Below are 16629 nucleotides of genomic sequence, written 5' to 3'. Positions count from 1 at the left end.
TCCTTACTCTATTGGACAGACTACCTTTGCACACACACACACACACACACACACACACACGCACGCACGCACGCACAGCTTACTCATGGACCCCCCTCTGAGTGGGCTTGTCTCCTTGCTCCTTACACTGGTACTGTTGGCCAATCTTTCTGGTGACATTCAGGCCACCGTTTCTCTTATCTTAGCTCCCAACCTCGCCCAGATCTCTCTGATCTTTAGTCCAGAATGCTCCTAGGTTGAGTCTCTGGAATTTTTCTTCTCTGTCTGCCCATAATCTCCACAGGATCCTATTCCTGTTCTTGGTCCTAAAGAGCAAGTTTGCACTGTGTGCAAATACCTCCTGCCATGATGCCCGCAAAATCTCCATTTATGCTCCCCCCAAATCAAATCCACTTTGTTCCCAATTTTCCTATCTCTCTGCCTAGCAATGCTGTCCTTCCTTTGATCAGTTACCCAGATCCAAAATCTGGGAGTCACTTTTCACTTCTCTCCTGCTAACAAACTCAACACCCAGTTCACCAGCAAATCCTGCACCCTCTACTTTCAAACTACATCCACAATTCTGCTTTTGTTCTTTGCTGCCTTGGTCACTCCTCCACAAAGTCATAGGAACCTCCCCATCCCTGAATACCGCACTTCATTGCCAAGGTCCCTGTGTTGCACTGCAGAGCTCTCTATGTTATATTGCTTTGTATTCTCCATAGCGAGGCAGATTGAAACTTGAGAGTGTTATACCAGATTGAGACCTGAATGGGTTAAAAATAAAGTACATTGTCCAAAACAACCCCAACATGTTTGCTTCCTTTCCTATCGAGCCATAGTGATCTGGCCTCAGGATCCCTTCAGAAGCTCTCATTGTCTCCATGCTCTCTCTAGTCTAGTGACAGTGTCCTGCTTGCTGCTGGCACAGGTCAAACAGCTTGCAGGGGCCCCTGGAAGGCGGTATCCGGGGAGATAGGCTCCACCTATTTATCTACTCAGTAGTTTGCCAGGCAGCAGAGTTAAATCTGCACTTCCCTCTGCCTGGAAATCATTTATCCTGTAGAAATCCTGTGCTCTGACCACTCATGTGACTCAGGTCTCTGATGAAGTGTCACAGACATTCTGTTGGGAAACCACAGCCAGGGGCAAGCCCTTGGATTCCTAAACTCTAACTCTAACCCTCTTCTGAACTCATTCCACAGTCCAAGGAGCTGCACTTCTTCTAGAGCCCTGGAAAACCTGGATAGTAACAAGTTAGAGACCACTGAGTATGGCCAGGCAGTGTGTCAACCTCTGGGAAACATGAACCCAGAGGGTCCTAAAACCCTGGGAAGCCCACAGGCCACCAATCTCTGCTTCACATTTGAAGGCAGAGATTAAATTAGCTGGGCTGGGTCTGAATTCAGAGTTATGCCACCCCAAGGATGTGACTCACGGGACTCCAACTTAAGTTGGGCCATTAGGAGCTGAGCAGGCACCTGCAGACACAGGGCGACCCTTCCTAGAGAGAAGGTACTGTGTGGACGCTGGCACAGAGCCCGCAGCCTTTCCAGCTCCCTGGGCAGTGGCTGGAGTGTAAACTGCAAAGCTAATGAGGCCAGAGTGCAGGACCAGGCTGTTACTGGGGCACCTGGGAGGGCTCCAGGCAGTGCTCCCCCCTCCCCCATGGTGACAGGGATCTGAGCCCCTCAAAGCACTGAAAGTGATGGTCTGGAGGAAGGTGGTGTCTTTTAAGCTCTTTCAACCCTTATTGGCCCAGTGTCCCACTGAAACTTTGAAACGGAAGTGGGGGTGGGAAGGGAAGCAAAGAAAAGCAACTGAGAGGAAAGGGGGAGGTTTTGCCTGAGAGAGGTCAGTGCTCTCCTCTCCTCCTGCCCAGCCTCCTGTTGCCTCCCTTCCCTTGTCTTAGCCCCGGCCAGCCACACTGCCTTCTGCTTTAGTCTCATGGCCAACTACGAATTCAGCCCAGTGTCCGGGGATGAACCCTGCTGCCGGATCTCTAAGAAATGCTGGGTCCTCCTCTGCCTTGGTCTCCTTGTCCTGATCGCCATCCCGGTGATCGTAGTCGTAACCCTGAAGTTGGCCCGGAAGCCCGTGGTGTGGAATGGACCCGGCAGCACGCGCAACCTGTTCCACATCGTCCTGAGCCGGTGTGACAACTACACGCAGCAGCGTGGACAGCCGGACCTCAGGTGAGCCGGGATGCGAACAGCCGGTAGCGCTGGATGTGTGCGTCCCGTCCCGGTCCCTTTCCCTGTCTAGGTCCTCGCCCCGTCCCAGTCACCGTCCCCCTCCCAATCCTGCCGCAGGGTGGAAGGCTGGTAGAGAGGGCGCTCCAGGACACCCGCTGAGGCGGCATGCAAGCCTGCGGTGAGGTGGCCGGTGTCTGCAGGGCCCCAGGCAGGGAAGTCCTAGGTTAATTTACACAACATCCTCTGCTCTGCGTCTTGCACGCCCCCAAGCGCTGGCGACTGTTAACAGAACCGCAGCTGTTCTGAGGTGTAGAATGCTGCCGCTCAGCGGAGGAGATCCCTCTCACCCACTTCTGTCCCAAGCGCCGGTCTACCCGGTGGGACTCAGCTTTAAAGATGTGCAGAAAGCAGGCGAGGCTGGGAAGGCCAGCAGGGGAGCTGTGAGAGTGCATGGTGCTAAATGGTGCAAAAACGCCTGGACCCCAATTGCCACAGCGCCCAGAGGCCAAGACCCGCTACTGCAGCCCGCGCTCTGCTCAGCAGCCAGGCATGAAGCAAAGGCAGGGCTTGCAGACTGTTCAGCTCCAAGGGTTTCAGGGTCCAGCTGGGCGTTTCCTAACAGTTAACCGAATGCTTAACTGAAAGAGAAACTAGACTTGGCACTCTTTCAGGCTACGCTCTGCCGTGCAGTGTGAAATCCAACTTGAAAGGGCTCTTAAAAAGCAGTCCTTTGAAAGGCTGAGGCAGGAGGCTCACAAGCCCCAGCCTGGGTAACTTCTGGACTAAGGAATCTGGAGTGAACAGGTTTTGATCAGAGCAAGTAGAGGCCTTATCCCGGGGTGGCTTTAGCTCCTCTGCTCTGAGTCTCAGCACTCAGGTTCACAGTTTGGTGACCTCACTGTGTGACCTTGCAAGAGTTCCTAAGTTTACCTGTGCCCTAGTGTTCTCAACTGTAAACGGAAGTGTTCGCCATAGCCTTCTCCCACGTGGACCAATTGTGGGGAGTAGGAGGAGGAATCTTCTTACCATAACCTGTCAATGTCCTGCTTTGGAAATGTAGCACGCAGACAGCTTTCTGTACTAAGTCCAGACCAAGGTCATTGGCAGTGAATGGCTTGTGTCCACTGAGCAAATCAGCCCTCTAGCAGCAGCACTTATGGTGTCATTTTTTAAATGATCTATAAAGCTTAAGGCTTGATCACGAATCTTTCATTTGGTACTTACTGACCCACTTTTTCCTTTCAGCATCTCTTAATACTCCATAGGAGAAGATGGGACCGTTTTCAGCTTAGAGAAAATTAGTTGTTTCCCATTCTTTAAATCTCTCATTCTTTCAGCCAAATCCATGTTGAGGACCTATTGCGTTGTGAACCAATAAAGTCACAGAAAGCGTGATGAATCCCCCATTCTTATGCAGCTCTTTCTGCTGGTAGAGAGCAGCCCTGAGAACATCTTGGTCTCTGTGCCTTTACATTCTCATGGGGATGGTGCTGGAGGATGCATTTCTAAGGCTGTTGTTGGGTCAACACTTTCACTTTCAATTTTAATTTTTTCCATTTACAAAATTTCCAAATTCCCCCTAAAATAGCTATTCCATTGCACACACTGACATCAACGTATCAGAGGATGTGTGTTCCAGTAATCTCTTCATTCTTAAATATTTTCAACTTGTTTAGGTATGAGAAAAGTGTCTTCCAATTTTTCTGCAGAGAGCCTAAGCATCTTGTGTGCTTTTATCAGCTATTATACTTTTTTGTGATGTTCTTGTTCAGACACGTGGCCATTTCTATAGAGTTATACATTTCCTTGTTTCTGTGAGAGTTCTTCATATATTTTAGATAATGTCATCAAGCACATTATCTTATAGCCCCTTTCCTGGAATTTCACTCTAGGACCATGTTTGATTGGTAGATTCCTGGATTTGATGATGACCTTGAGATCATTTCTTATCGATAGTCTTTTACCAGGAAAGCTGAGGACTGACAGTTTTCTTATTTTTTCCTCTGTTTTGGTCAGTACGGGGGATTGAACGCAGGACTTCCACACTAAACTACATCCCAGCTTTTGTATGTTTTGGTGACCAGGTCTCACTCAGTTGCTAAGTTGCTCACTTTGGGCTAGCACTTGTGCTCCTCCTGCCTCGGTCTCCCAAAGTGTCGGGATTATAGGCATGCGCTACCACCTTCAACTTTTATTTTACACTCAGCAAATTCCAACTTGGAAATGTTTGCTCTTTATTCTGCTTTAAACAAATCAAGGGTTTTCCCTTTTTTCTTCTTATACCTCACCCTACACAGCTAGGAAATGAGCAGGCCCTTTCAGCATTCTCCGTGGAAGTCTGCTTAGCCAGACCTCCCAACCCATGAGGAGTGTTTACACCTCCATTAGAGCAGGTGACTACGTTACTACAGGTCACGTGAGGTGGGCTGCTGCCCTGCCGCACTCCAGGCTGGTGGTCTGCTGCTCCCTCCAGCCTGCACTCACCGTCTCCTGAGACTTCCCTTCTTCTGTCTACCACCCAGTCTCAGTGCTCAGGTCACAGGGTGGGTAGTCAGGGCATCCAGAAGAAAAGAAACAATACATGTATGGGGAGGGATGAGGCTTGGTTTATATTGCTATGCAGCGTGGCAACTGGAAAATCCTGGCAGGCAGGAGACCCGGGCAGAGCTGATGTTGCAGCTTGGGTCCTGGATTTCAGACTTTTTTTTTTTTTTTTTTTTTTACCAGTCTGGAGTCACACAGAGATTTCAGTCTTTTTCTGAAGGCCTTCCACTGATTAGAATCGGCTCGCCCCAGAACACAGACGATGATGTGGTACACATGAGATCTCTTGATTTAAGTGTGACTCTTGTCTAAAAAATATTTTTAAATCAACAGCCAGAAATGAGTAATTAGTGTTTAGGTACCTGGGATTTGACAAGTTGATGATGCAGGTTCACTGTCATGCATTTGTTTTAGGATTTGTTGTGCAGTTCCTGCCTTCCAGATAGCATTTTCTACTTTTGCACAATGAGCCAGTGCCCTGAAATTTAGTGACTTAAAGCAGCCATCACTGATTGTCTTTTAGAAGTCTGCGGGGTGGCCCAGATCCACCAGGTGGCCTGTTCCACACAGTGTCACTCAGGCCTGTTGTCACCTGGGGAATGAACTTGGCCAGATAAACCATCTTCCCCATCTTCTGCCCATCCCTTCTGTGCCCAAGCTGACTGACTTCTCTGGATCCTTTATTTTCATATCACAACTATTGATTCTCTTTCCGTTTTGCTTCTCCTTCCTCTTCAAAATTCCCAGGCTGCTTTACTTCCCCAAACCTCCCGTCTTGATGACACACACAGTATGTGAAAGTCAACTCCGTGAAATTCATTTGTACACAAATGCCCACAGACTCTGAGGGAGGATTTACCGCCCCTCTGGTGCCAGCACTAGGAATGGTGGGAGGAAAAGAAGCCACAGGTCTGGGTCTGTCTGGAGTGGGAGGTGGGGAGGACCAGCCCGAGTACCAAACGCTGCAGGGCTGCATGATCTGCAGCTGTGGAGGGGCCACAGCTGGTTTATATTGCTATGCAATATATTGGTTTATATTGCTATGCAGCGTGGCAACTGGAAAATCCTGGCAGGCAGGAGACCCGGGCAGAGTGGTTTCCTGGAATCCACAGGGCCATGTTAGACATAGCCAGCGGCCCACTGCACATGGCAGAGTGTGTGGCGCCTGCATGGTGTTGTGTCGGTGCAGAAGGGGCATCACCTGCGGGCTGGGGAGTCAGGAGGTTTTCAGGAAAGTGGACTTGTCTGAAGTCTTTTTCTTGAGATAGGATTCAGCAAGGTAGTGGCTGAGGACCGCCTCCCTGTTTGGAGAAGCTTGGGGACAGATAAGAGGCCACTGCAGGAGACAATAGGCTGAGCAGTTTGTGACACTTTCTAAAGGCAGAGGGAGCTTGGGAAGGATCCTACTGCTGACAGAGTGTGACCTGGGTCTTCTCACAAGAGTAGAAGTGGGACCATTTCACACAGACAGGACAGGACAGGACAGGACAAGGCAGGACAGGGCAGGGCAGGAGGGAATCCCAGCAAGGTTTTCCTTTGGAACCATGGAGTGGTGCCCTGATCCCTGCAGGATTCCTGTCAGGCTGTGGGCTTCCTCAGAGCTATGGGCAAAACTGTACATGCCATGTCTTCTCAAAGCTTAGGGGATGATTTTCAAGCTTCCTCCACCCCGCCTTTCCTTCAGGGGTTCTGGGACCAGAGCCCGTGGCCAGACAGCTTTAATCCACCTGTCTGAAAGTGGAGCTTGGGGATGCTCTGGTTATGAAAGGGCGGTCAGCTCTCAACCTGAGTAATCTGTGGACAGGTGGAGAGGAATTCATGGGCCAATAAACTGATTTGGGCCCTGTGGGGCTTGGGGTGCTGCCAGGATGTCCAGGACAATGCAGCTGTGGTAGTAGAATCTTGTAGAAGGAAAGTTCTAGAAGGAAACTTCTAGAAGGAAAGGCTTTCTAGTTGAAAGCCTGTGGAATGGGCAAGATGGATGAGTGTCCCTAGAAAGGTTAGTGGTTCCCACTATTGGATTTTCACCCCCTGTTTTTATTCTGCACTAAAACTAACAGCCGAGGAAGGAGGCAGTGCGACAGTGAGAGCATTTTCAGTTCTCATCACACTGAGTAGTTAGGACATTTGTGCTTCTCACTTTCCTGTGTTTTTGTTGTTGCTGTTGTTATTTGCTTGTTTGTTTGTTTTTTGATACTGGGAATCAAACTCCTGACCTAGCGCTGGCCAGGCAGGCTGTTGTGCCATTGCCCTAAAGCCCCAAGCCTTCGCTCTTTGTCTTCCTCTCTTCCCCTGGGTCCAACACACACACTTTCCTCCTTGGCTTCCCTGACTTGCTGTATTCCAGAGCCTGCACAGCAACTCTCAGAGTGGCTCTTTTTTTTCTGTGTAACACTCTGCCATCTTCCACACCCAGCTTTTATGTTCAGTTTTATAAACTGTTTTTCATCATAGTAATTGTAATTTTATAAAGATTTTAACTTTACTTAGTATCATAAATAAGCAATACTATAAGTAAAAATGTGAGGTAAAAGTGGACATTCCCTTTTATTCCTCTTCACAGAGGCAACTGATTAACAGTTGGGGGGGGTTCACGGTTTCCTACTTTCTGTAGGTTTAGCTTCAGATTTTTTTTCATTTAGTGATAAATAAACATTCCCTGGCTATTCCAGGTTCTGTATAAACACATTCTCCAAAGGCTCTGACTGTAAAACCAGCAGTGGAGACACTCGATGAAACTGTCCTCTTTGCTGACTGCACTTCCAGACACTCGGGAATCCAACCCCAAGCGAGGCTAGAAAGTGCTGAGCAGACTGCGGTGGTTGTGAATGTGCGTGGTTCCACACCTGTGAGAGTAGAGCAGAATGCTCTGGGGCTCATGGGGCAGGGGAGGCCAATGAAGAAAGCTCTTTTTCCAAAGGTGATGCTGGCCGACATTTTAAAAAAGATTTTTAAAAATCTTGTTTTTGTCCTCTGTAGGAAAAAAAAAATGGTCCATTAATATTTGTTGTTTTCAAGTTTTAGGCCCCAAGGCAAGTCTCTGGTGCTCTAATAGTCTTAAAAACTCTTTTGTTTCTATTTGCACATATTTGGAGTCAATGAAGATTCCACTCATGCTGAGGAGCTGGCACCTGTGCATAACACATTTCAGCCCTTTTATTCTCCTGACTCTCTCTTCCCTCCATCTCTTGGTCCCCTCCCCTTTCACTGACGATCCATCTCTTTGCAGTGCTCTTTGCCACAGCCCAAGTACAGCAATGAGAAAGTATGTGTTTACAGCTCTGAGCACGTCGGGAGGCTCACAGTCAGCCCTCCATAAATGTGCGTAAAAGAGTGAGTGGAGGAAACAATGCAAGTGGCCACTGACTGATGGACAGATGACCCAAGTGTGCTGGAGACTCACAAGGGAATCGCGTGCAGCCTTGGGAAGGGAAGAAATTCTGACGTGTAGCGCAGCACGAACATCCCTGGAGAGCATTGTGCTAAAGTGCAATCAGCCAGCTGCAGAAACACAGAAGGATCCCACTTGTGAGATACTTTAATCAAGCTGATAGGAAGAGAGAGTGGAACTGTGGCTGGCAGTGGGTGGACACAGGAAAGATGGACACTCACTGTGTAATGGCCACAGAGTTTCCTTGTATAAAAGAAAGTGTTCTGGAGATGGGTTACAGAACAAAGTGGACGCATGTAACCTCCCTGAGCTGTGCACTTAACAATGGCCCATTGCAGTTGACACTGTGAGTGGAATGGACAGGGGACAAGAGAAGGCAGTATTTCTGTTTACTTAGGCCAAGATAGTTTTTACTTTGTGTTCTCCAGATTCTAAACTCTTGAAAGTAGAAAAGTGGGCTCTGTGTCCCACTTCTTCCTCTGCAGAAACACTTAAAACTACGAATCCTCATGTTAGAAAAGCCCACACTTTTTAAAAGGTGTAATGTGATTAGAGTTCCACCCGCAAGGCATGGGCAGGCAAGCCCTATGGGAAATAAGAGGAAGCAGAATAATTTACCTGTGGAGTGGGGATAAGAGGAGACAGTTCTGTTTGTTTGCTTGCTTGCTTTGGGGGGAACACTAAAGTGTGGACTGGGAAGCGACCTATATTTCAATCACCAGTTAGTGGTAAAGAAAACATGGTGCTTATACCCACGGGAGCACTGCTCTGCCACAGAGAGTGGCATACCCCAGTCATTCATAGGAAAATGGACTATCATAGGAAAAGACTATCTTGTTAAGTAAGATAAAACAGACATATAAGATTAAACATTGCGTGTTCTTTCCTTACACAAGAAATTCAGGGTGTAAATAAATTGAGGAGCAAAATAAAAGATATATAATAGGAAACAGGGAGATCAGTCTTCTGCAAAAGAAAAGAGGATCAAGAGATGGAGGGAAGAGGGATGGAGAGCGTGAGAGGGAGAAGAAAGAAGAACCAGGTTATGTTATGTACCCACAGTAATGCAACCGTGTGCTGCAAACATGTACTAATAAAGATAACAACTAGGAAAGGTTTTATGGTCTCATGAGTAAAGAATAGTTCTCAAAGAGGTCTCACTGATATTAAAAATTATCTTCCCATTCCTCTGCTCCATTGCATCCACTCTACTTTGATGTCCTGGTCACTATCTGGTTTCGTCATGGTGGCTGGGTCAGTGGCTGTGGCAAAAAGCTGGTCATGAAAAATAATGTTCCTGTAAAAACATCTTAGGCGACTCAGCCCTGTTTTTGGAAGCTCTCTGTGGAGGCCTTGTGGTAAGCTGTCTGGTTAAGGATTTGAAAACATGGATTCCAGACATGGACAGCTCAAGGTGTGAGGTCTGGCTAGGGTTCCAGTAGTGGGTTCTTGGGAAAGACATTGATTTTCTGAGGTTGTGAGTAAAACTGAGATGATAAGGATATGTCTGTGTGGCTAGAATGCAATGAAATGCCTGCAAAATGCCTGGTGTCATGACCTGCTTTAGCGTCGCTATCTTGTTCTGTAAGCGCTGTTACCCTGACCTGTGTTTCAACTCTTGTTTCTTATAAATTATCCCTTTCCAGAACAGCAATTTGGTCCCACAACCCACTGACCCTGGATTGTAAAATATTTGCTGACCACTGATTGTAAAACACTCGGTCCCGGGACCCACTGGCCCTGGTTGTAAAACATTTTTGCGGAGATTAACTCCCCTCTCTCCCCCTCCTTACTGTCTTGATTTTTAAAAACCCCTGGTAACCTAACCTGGTTGCACAGCTCTGCAGATTCCAATGGCAGAGTGTGTCTCTGGTGCCAGCTAAAATAAAATAATTTTAAGATGACTTGCCTTTCTTTCTGAACAGTATCTTGGGCCTTGTTTTGGGTTACAACACTTGGTAAGTACCTGCTTAAGAGCGACCCTGGAAAATGCTAATGGCTGTGGTTCTAGTCATTGCAGTGACGCGTCATTGGTGACTATTGACTAACCAGCCATAAGCAGGTAACCATAAGTAGGGAGGTGCTGGAGGCACAGGTCACTTGCAAGAGCTCCTTCTGGATTGAAGAGTTCAGTAGAACCGTGGAATGACTGGTCACCTGTCCCCCCTGGGCCAGCCTCCCCCTCTGAATTTCCAGTGTCCTTCCCCCGTGAAATGAAAGCTTGGTTAGATCAGTGTCCTCACCGGCAGTTACCCAACAGGGTCAATTAAACTTACTGGAGAATTCCAGGTCCTACTGGCTGCCCCACTCCTGTGCTGATGTGGTCACAGCACTGTGATCTTTCTGCTGCTCTCTAGCCGGTCCCCGATTGGGGCCTGCACTTGGGCCCTCAGGATAGGACAGTATTCAGCAGCACTGCAGTTCAGGTGGGGAATCAGCTCTGGGTACAGGATGAGCCCCCAGCAGCATCTGCTGCATTGACAGCTGTCCCCAGCAGTCCCCTCCTAAGCAGCAGCCCTGAGCTCTCAGGACTGAGACTTCCCATTTTGTAACAGAGCGAGCTAAGAAAACTCTGATATTGACCTTGCAGGAGTGCCTCTCACTCTGCCCTGTGTCTTGAATCAGGAAGGTCTGCTCCCATCTCTGTCCACCGAAGGCCTAGCTCCTTTCAGATTCAAGGTGTTTAAGTCAGTGAAAAGGCTGATGTGCTCATGGAGAGGGAAGTGTTTATTCTGTGGGTGCAGGAAAGCTTCACAAAGCCTTCCTCCACACTTCACACCACTCCCTGCTTTGCTCTTCACTTGAGGCATGCAGGAGGCTGCAATCCTAGACTGCATAAAGAAGCCAGAACCAAGTAACAGATCCTTGCAATGCTTTGGATTCTGCTCTTCCTAAGGAAGAAACTCTCTTAGATTTCTTTTCTCTTACATTTTTAGATTGGAATTTCAGGAACTCTTCTTAAGATAATGTTTCTTAAAAAAGGGTTTAAGTACCTAAGAGGCATAAAAATAATTTGGAGGTGTGTGAGGTTTTGATGAGTTCCACCTGTCATGGTCATGAGTTTGCATTGTGCCTCTGTGATTGGTTCATTGTCTAGTGCTTGGATTGATGGTGTCAGTGCTACATTCACATAGGGGTGGAGCCACGATGTAATGTAATGGCAGGAAGAAGGTGTGTCTTGCTCTTTTGCCTGTTTCCTGCTTGCTGTTTGCAGCCGCCTTGAACTGCGGCTCTGCCATGCCTCCCTGCATTGGAGCCAACTGAGTATGGACTGAAACCTCCAAAAACTGTAAGAAATGAACCTTTCCTTTCCCAGCTTTGGGCTTCAGGTATTTTGTCTCAGCAATGAATAAAAAGTAACTAAGACACACCCCCAGCACCACAAACAACTATAAATTTCTTGGCACATAGTATAGTAAGTGCTCAGTAAATACTACCTAATTTTACTTTTTGTTTTTTTGGTACTGGGGATCAAACTCACCACCAGGCACTTGCCAGGCAGTCACCTATGCCACCAAAACAATTCCCTAGCCCCATACTTTTTGGTTTTTTGAGACAGTATTTCATTATGCAGTTCGGGCTAGCCTTCAATTCACTATGTAGCTCAAGCTGTCCTGGAAGGCAAGGTCATCCTCCTGCCTCAGCCTCCCAAGTGCTGGGATTACAGGCACACATTGTAACACTCAACTCACTATTTTAAATATCCAGCTCTGTTTAATTTTGTTTTCCACATTTTACCCCACAGACGTGAAGACTGTCCCGAAATACGGGATGCATTCAAAAATGCATTTATATCAAAGAATCCCTGCAGTGTTACAAAAGAAGACTATGAACCATTAGTTCGCTTGGTCAAACAAACAGTGCCCTGCAACAAAGTAAGCGGTCAAGGTCTTACGCCTGAAACTGGGCAGAAAAGCCAGTGGGAAGAGGACAGGGGACAGGTTTTGAGTGGGATCAGGGAAGATGGAAATTCAGGTATTATCACATGGAAGTGGGCGTTAGGGAGAGAGCTATTGGGGCCATGAAGGAACGAGGATATCATCAGGGTTTGAGACCTGTGGGGAGGGAAGGCAAGGTCGAGCCAAGGGGAGAATAAAGGAAAATTGGCCCCAAATCGGGAAGCGCTCCTAACACCAACTACCCCCCCCCACGCCCCCACCCCCCGCACACGGAGAAACAAGAGCAGCCTGACTTCATTTACAGGAGAACTTTGCCCTGACACTCAGAACAGAAGGAAATGAATAGTAACCACGTCAACTCGTATTTGCAGCCCTACCCTTACAGCTTACTCTCCTGCTAGGTTCTAAGGCCACATGGCTGCTCTGTGGGACAGATGAGCCACTTGTGAAAACTCCTGTGTCACCAGTGATAAAGTGGAGTTCAGAGGGCCGGCAACTGCCCAATTGTGGCAGGCTGGAAATGTACACAGAACAAGACCTGCAGACACAGGAGCTTGGGTTCAGATGCACTGGTTATGCAGGGAAGGGCACAGCATGGAGAGCAGCTTCTCCAGAGTCGCCCAATTTCCTGGGTGTCCAGGACTGTTCCTGTGAAGCCCTTAAGCCCATTCACAAAGGCATAATGAACTCTCTTCCTGTGCTGCTGTGAGATGGAGTCATCAGGACCCCAAACATGCTGCTCTGTGCAAAGAGCTTGGCAAATAGTAACTCTGCCTGTGCGGTGCTGCGTGATTTACTTGCAGGACCTCACTGAGCCTGCCCAGCCACCTGGGAGTCCCTGGCAGCTCTCAGGTACAAAATGAGGCTCCACAGTGCTTTGGTCAAACAGCTAAAAAGTGGTGGCACTGGGTGACATCCACACAGGGCGTAACCTCGAGGCCCATGCTGTGAGCCACACCCTCTGCCTCATGGATAGACTGATTCAGGAGGCAGGTCATCCTGCAGTGCCACTGCCTGTGCCTTTGAGGAAAGAATGGAAAAAGATCTTCCTAGATTTTTTTTTTTTTTTTTTGGTGGTGTTAGGGACACATGGGGAAGGTGGAAAGGATTATGGAGCTTTTCAAGAATCAAAGAGCAAATCTCCCAGGAAACAGCACATAGGCAACACTTTGCGCAGATAACTGAACTTGAGGAACATTGGAGCTCCCTAACGCCTCTTCCAGAGGTGATTTTATGCTACATTAATTGTATAGTTTTGTTCAGTGGCTTCTAGGGTTTCTTGATTACAACCTAGAACACTAAATGCACTTTACATTGTGACCTAGAAGGTGCACATGTGCGTGCACACACACGCATGAGCACATACACGCTCTGTCTTCCTCACTGCTTCTCACAGAATGCACTTAGCTCAGATCAGTCTTTACCTTTGCTGTGTGTGATGTTCTCTGACAGCGTGGCTGCCTTCTCTGACTGAAGCTGCATTGCTCTTCCCCAGAGCCTGTTCTGGAGCAAGACGAAGGAGCTGGCGTATCAATTTGCCAAGGTGCATGACATGTTCAGGCTGGAGGACACACTGCTGGGCCACATGGCCGACAACCTGAACTGGTGTGGAAACAGCAGCTCTGCTGGTGAGGACCTGGGCGTTCAGGGAAGGAGCCTTGCCAGGGGGCCCCCAAGAGACCCATATGGTGGGAAAGCTGTGGGCCACTGACACCAGCTGTGCCCCGTGGGAAGAGAGCTGCCTAGCAAAACCCTAACCTTCTAGGGAGTCCAGGGTCACCCTGGCCCGAGTCCCTTTTCTGAGCACTTCAGATTCTTAGGATTTTGCTCCATATATGGGTATCATTCGGGACCAAAGAATTCACGAGGCCTCCAGACCAATGTTGTGTCCCACGGAAGCCACAGCGGCCACAGGGGCCCCAGTGTGTGGCTTTAGACTCTGTGTGGCCTTGTCTAACACAGGAAGAACCAGAGTACCTCCCTCAGAAAGGTGTTCTCCCTCCACAAAGCCCCCCAGAGCCCGACTTTGCTTTTCTCTTTCCTTTTTATTTTGATATGAGGAGTATTTTTATTTATGTTATTTTTATTCTTATTTTTAGTGTTTTTGATTAGTGCAAATATTTATCTTATTTTCTTTCTTCTTTTTATTTTTTTTATTTGCTATGGGGTCTTGATATGTAGTTCAGGCTGGCCTTGAACTCACTATGTAGCCTTTAGTTACTTCTCCCTTGTTGCTGAAACAAAATACCTGACACCCACAGTTAAAGAGGGAAAGGTATATTTAGCTCACAGGTTGTGGAGGTTTCAGTCCACAATCAGCTGGCTCCACGGCAGGCTGGCATGACTAAGGAGCAACACTTCCTGGCAGCAGAATAGAGCAAAAGTCAACAAGAATGGAAGGGGGGAGGGACAGACCTCTTCCTCCCACCTCTTACACAAGCTGAGGATGTTTACTAAGCAAGGCCCCTGACCCTGTGCCGAGCCACTTGTTTAAACTTCTGAACTTCTCAAGTTGGCAGAACACATCAACCATGACAGTAGCCAGGCTAGCTTCTGATTCATTGTGATCCTCCTGCCTCAGCCTCTTAGTGCTGGGATTACAGGCTTTGCCACTACACTCCGCTCTATATTTTTCATTATTTTCTATGATAAACAGGAATCCTGCTTATTTTTATAAAATCTTGAATAGTACAGAAATGCATAAAATAAAAGAAGTGTACAATAAACATGTGCTAACAAAATTAAAATTTTAAAAAGTGATCACCTTGAAGTCTACCACTCCTGACCTCTATATCACTGTGCAAACAGTAGCTTTTCAACAATTTGTGATGGAAACCGTTGTACTCTCATTTAAAGGGTGGTAGCAATTTACACTCTGATCAAGTCTATAAATGGGCTTATTTGCATTGGTCTGGCAAAGTTTCCAGGACAGGACATAGATACAGAAGGAAGAGATGGATCCCGGTTCACAGTTCCAGGGGTGAAACTGAGTGACTGTGCCTGGTCAGGGCCCATGTCACCTCACGGCATGGTGGACAGTGGTGAGTCCGTTTACCAGGGGTGACCCTCATGGCCTGAAAGGCTTCTTGAAGTTTCATTGCTTCAGCACAGTTACATTGGGGGATTAAACCTCAGCGCAGGGTTTGCGGTGGGGGAGGCAAGCCACATTCAAATCCTACTGCTTCTTGATAATACTGAGATGAGGCGAGCTGTTCTCAGGTTCTGCCCTATTGTCATCTGTTCTCCTGTTCTTCCTCCCTTTGTCCCTCCTTCTCTCTGTCTCTGTCTCTCTCTCACCCTTCCTCTTTCTTCCTCCAGGGAATACCCTCCTTGGCTGTTTATTATTTCATTCTATGCCACATAGTTCTGGGACATAATTTTAAGAATTTTGGATTAGTTTTCCTCCTTCCCTATCTCTCTCTCTCTCTTTCTTTCTTTCTTTCTTTCTTTCTTTTTTTTTTTTTTTTTTTTTTAGACAGGTTTGCACTATGCAGTTCCAATTGGCCTTGAACTCACTTGGTAGCTGGCCTGGAATGCACAGTGATCTCCTGCCTTAGCCTCCAGAGTGTTGGGAAGACATGTGGTACAGTCTTTTCTTCTTTTCAAAGTTGATTTTAAGCTGAAAGTAAGTGTATTTAAGGTGTGTAGGGTGATGTTTTGATGCACATGTACATAGTGAAGTGCTTACTGCACTTAAGCTAATAGCAGTGACCTCTTCTTGTAGTCACCATTTTTATGGTCATATTTTTCCTTTTCTTACCCTTTATAGCCAATCATTCACCAGCCTAATCTGTTTGCCCAATAATTAATCTTTTCTTTCCCATTACTGCTGCCTGAGTCCCCTCCATTCTTGCAAGGAATATCATAGTGTTCTTGCTGTTCACCTTTACCTCTTTAGTCACCCTCCCTCTGATGACCATAGTGATCTTCTTAAAATGAAGCTATGATTGTAAGCACTTCCCCCTAAAACCTAGAAAGTCTCCTTTGCCTGTAAGGTAATATCTAAATTCCTAGGGTTGGTCACTGAATTCCTGGGGTACAGAGAGGCAGGGCCAGAAAGAACTGTGCATGGCATGGTGGTCGTAACCAGAGAGAGAGAGACCTAAACAGAGACAAAGAGAGAGAGAGATAGTGAGACAGAGAAAGGGGGGGGGGAATAGAACTTCCTGGTTCTTTTCCCAAGTCACCCACTTCCTCGCACAAGATCTTACCCAGAATGTTCTTGAGCTAAACTCATCAGTGGGTAATCCAACAATGAGTGCCTCTCCTCCATAATCCAGTCACCTCCCTGGGCCCTCTCTATGAGCCCATGAGGCTTTAGGGGACCATCTAGATCTAAACGGTAAAAATCCCCTTGAAGGAAGAAACACAGAATCCGTTTTGATGCTCTATATTTACCCTCCATTGGGGGATGAGCCTCTCTTGCTGGACACCAGTGTAGTAAGCTGCAAAGGTCACCTGAGCCCAAGGAGGTGAGGACTCAGAGAGTCAGGGAGGAAACTCTCCAGAGAGAGCTGTGCAGGAGAGAAGTGTTTTTGCCAGTTTTACCTCCGAGTCTTCCTGGACTCAGGGATAAGGGTAGGGGTTTCTCTCTGTTGGGTGAGCTCTTGCTGCCATTTCC

The 16629-nt window shown here is 47.5% G+C and overlaps 1 protein-coding gene across 3 annotated transcripts in view; it reads left to right on the top strand.

Annotated features, from left to right (window-relative positions):
* Window positions 1-1762: 1762 nt before the first annotated feature.
* Window positions 1763-16629, top strand: part of Cd38 (CD38 molecule) — a 55966-nt gene continuing 41099 nt past the window's right edge. For 2 of the 3 annotated variants that reach the window (XR_010040850.1, XM_063230138.1), the window contains exons 1-3: window positions 1763-2174; window positions 11855-11984; window positions 13504-13636. Coding sequence is in view for 2 of the 3 variants with exons in the window: in XM_063230138.1 (XP_063086208.1) it covers window positions 1927-2174; window positions 11855-11984; window positions 13504-13636 (511 nt within the window). In the remaining variant the exon portion in view is untranslated. The remainder of the gene's footprint in view (window positions 2175-11854; window positions 11985-13503; window positions 13637-16629) is intronic. The other variant, XM_005001535.4, reaches the window with a different exon arrangement.

This window comes from Cavia porcellus, unplaced genomic scaffold, assembly GCF_034190915.1.
Source record: "Cavia porcellus strain 051 isolate PalLab524CR breed Dunkin Hartley unplaced genomic scaffold, mCavPor4.1 scaffold_18, whole genome shotgun sequence".
Lineage (NCBI taxonomy): Eukaryota > Metazoa > Chordata > Mammalia > Rodentia > Caviidae > Cavia > Cavia porcellus.
Note: the sequence above shows the minus strand (reverse complement) of the source record. Positions and strands in the feature narration are given on the sequence as shown.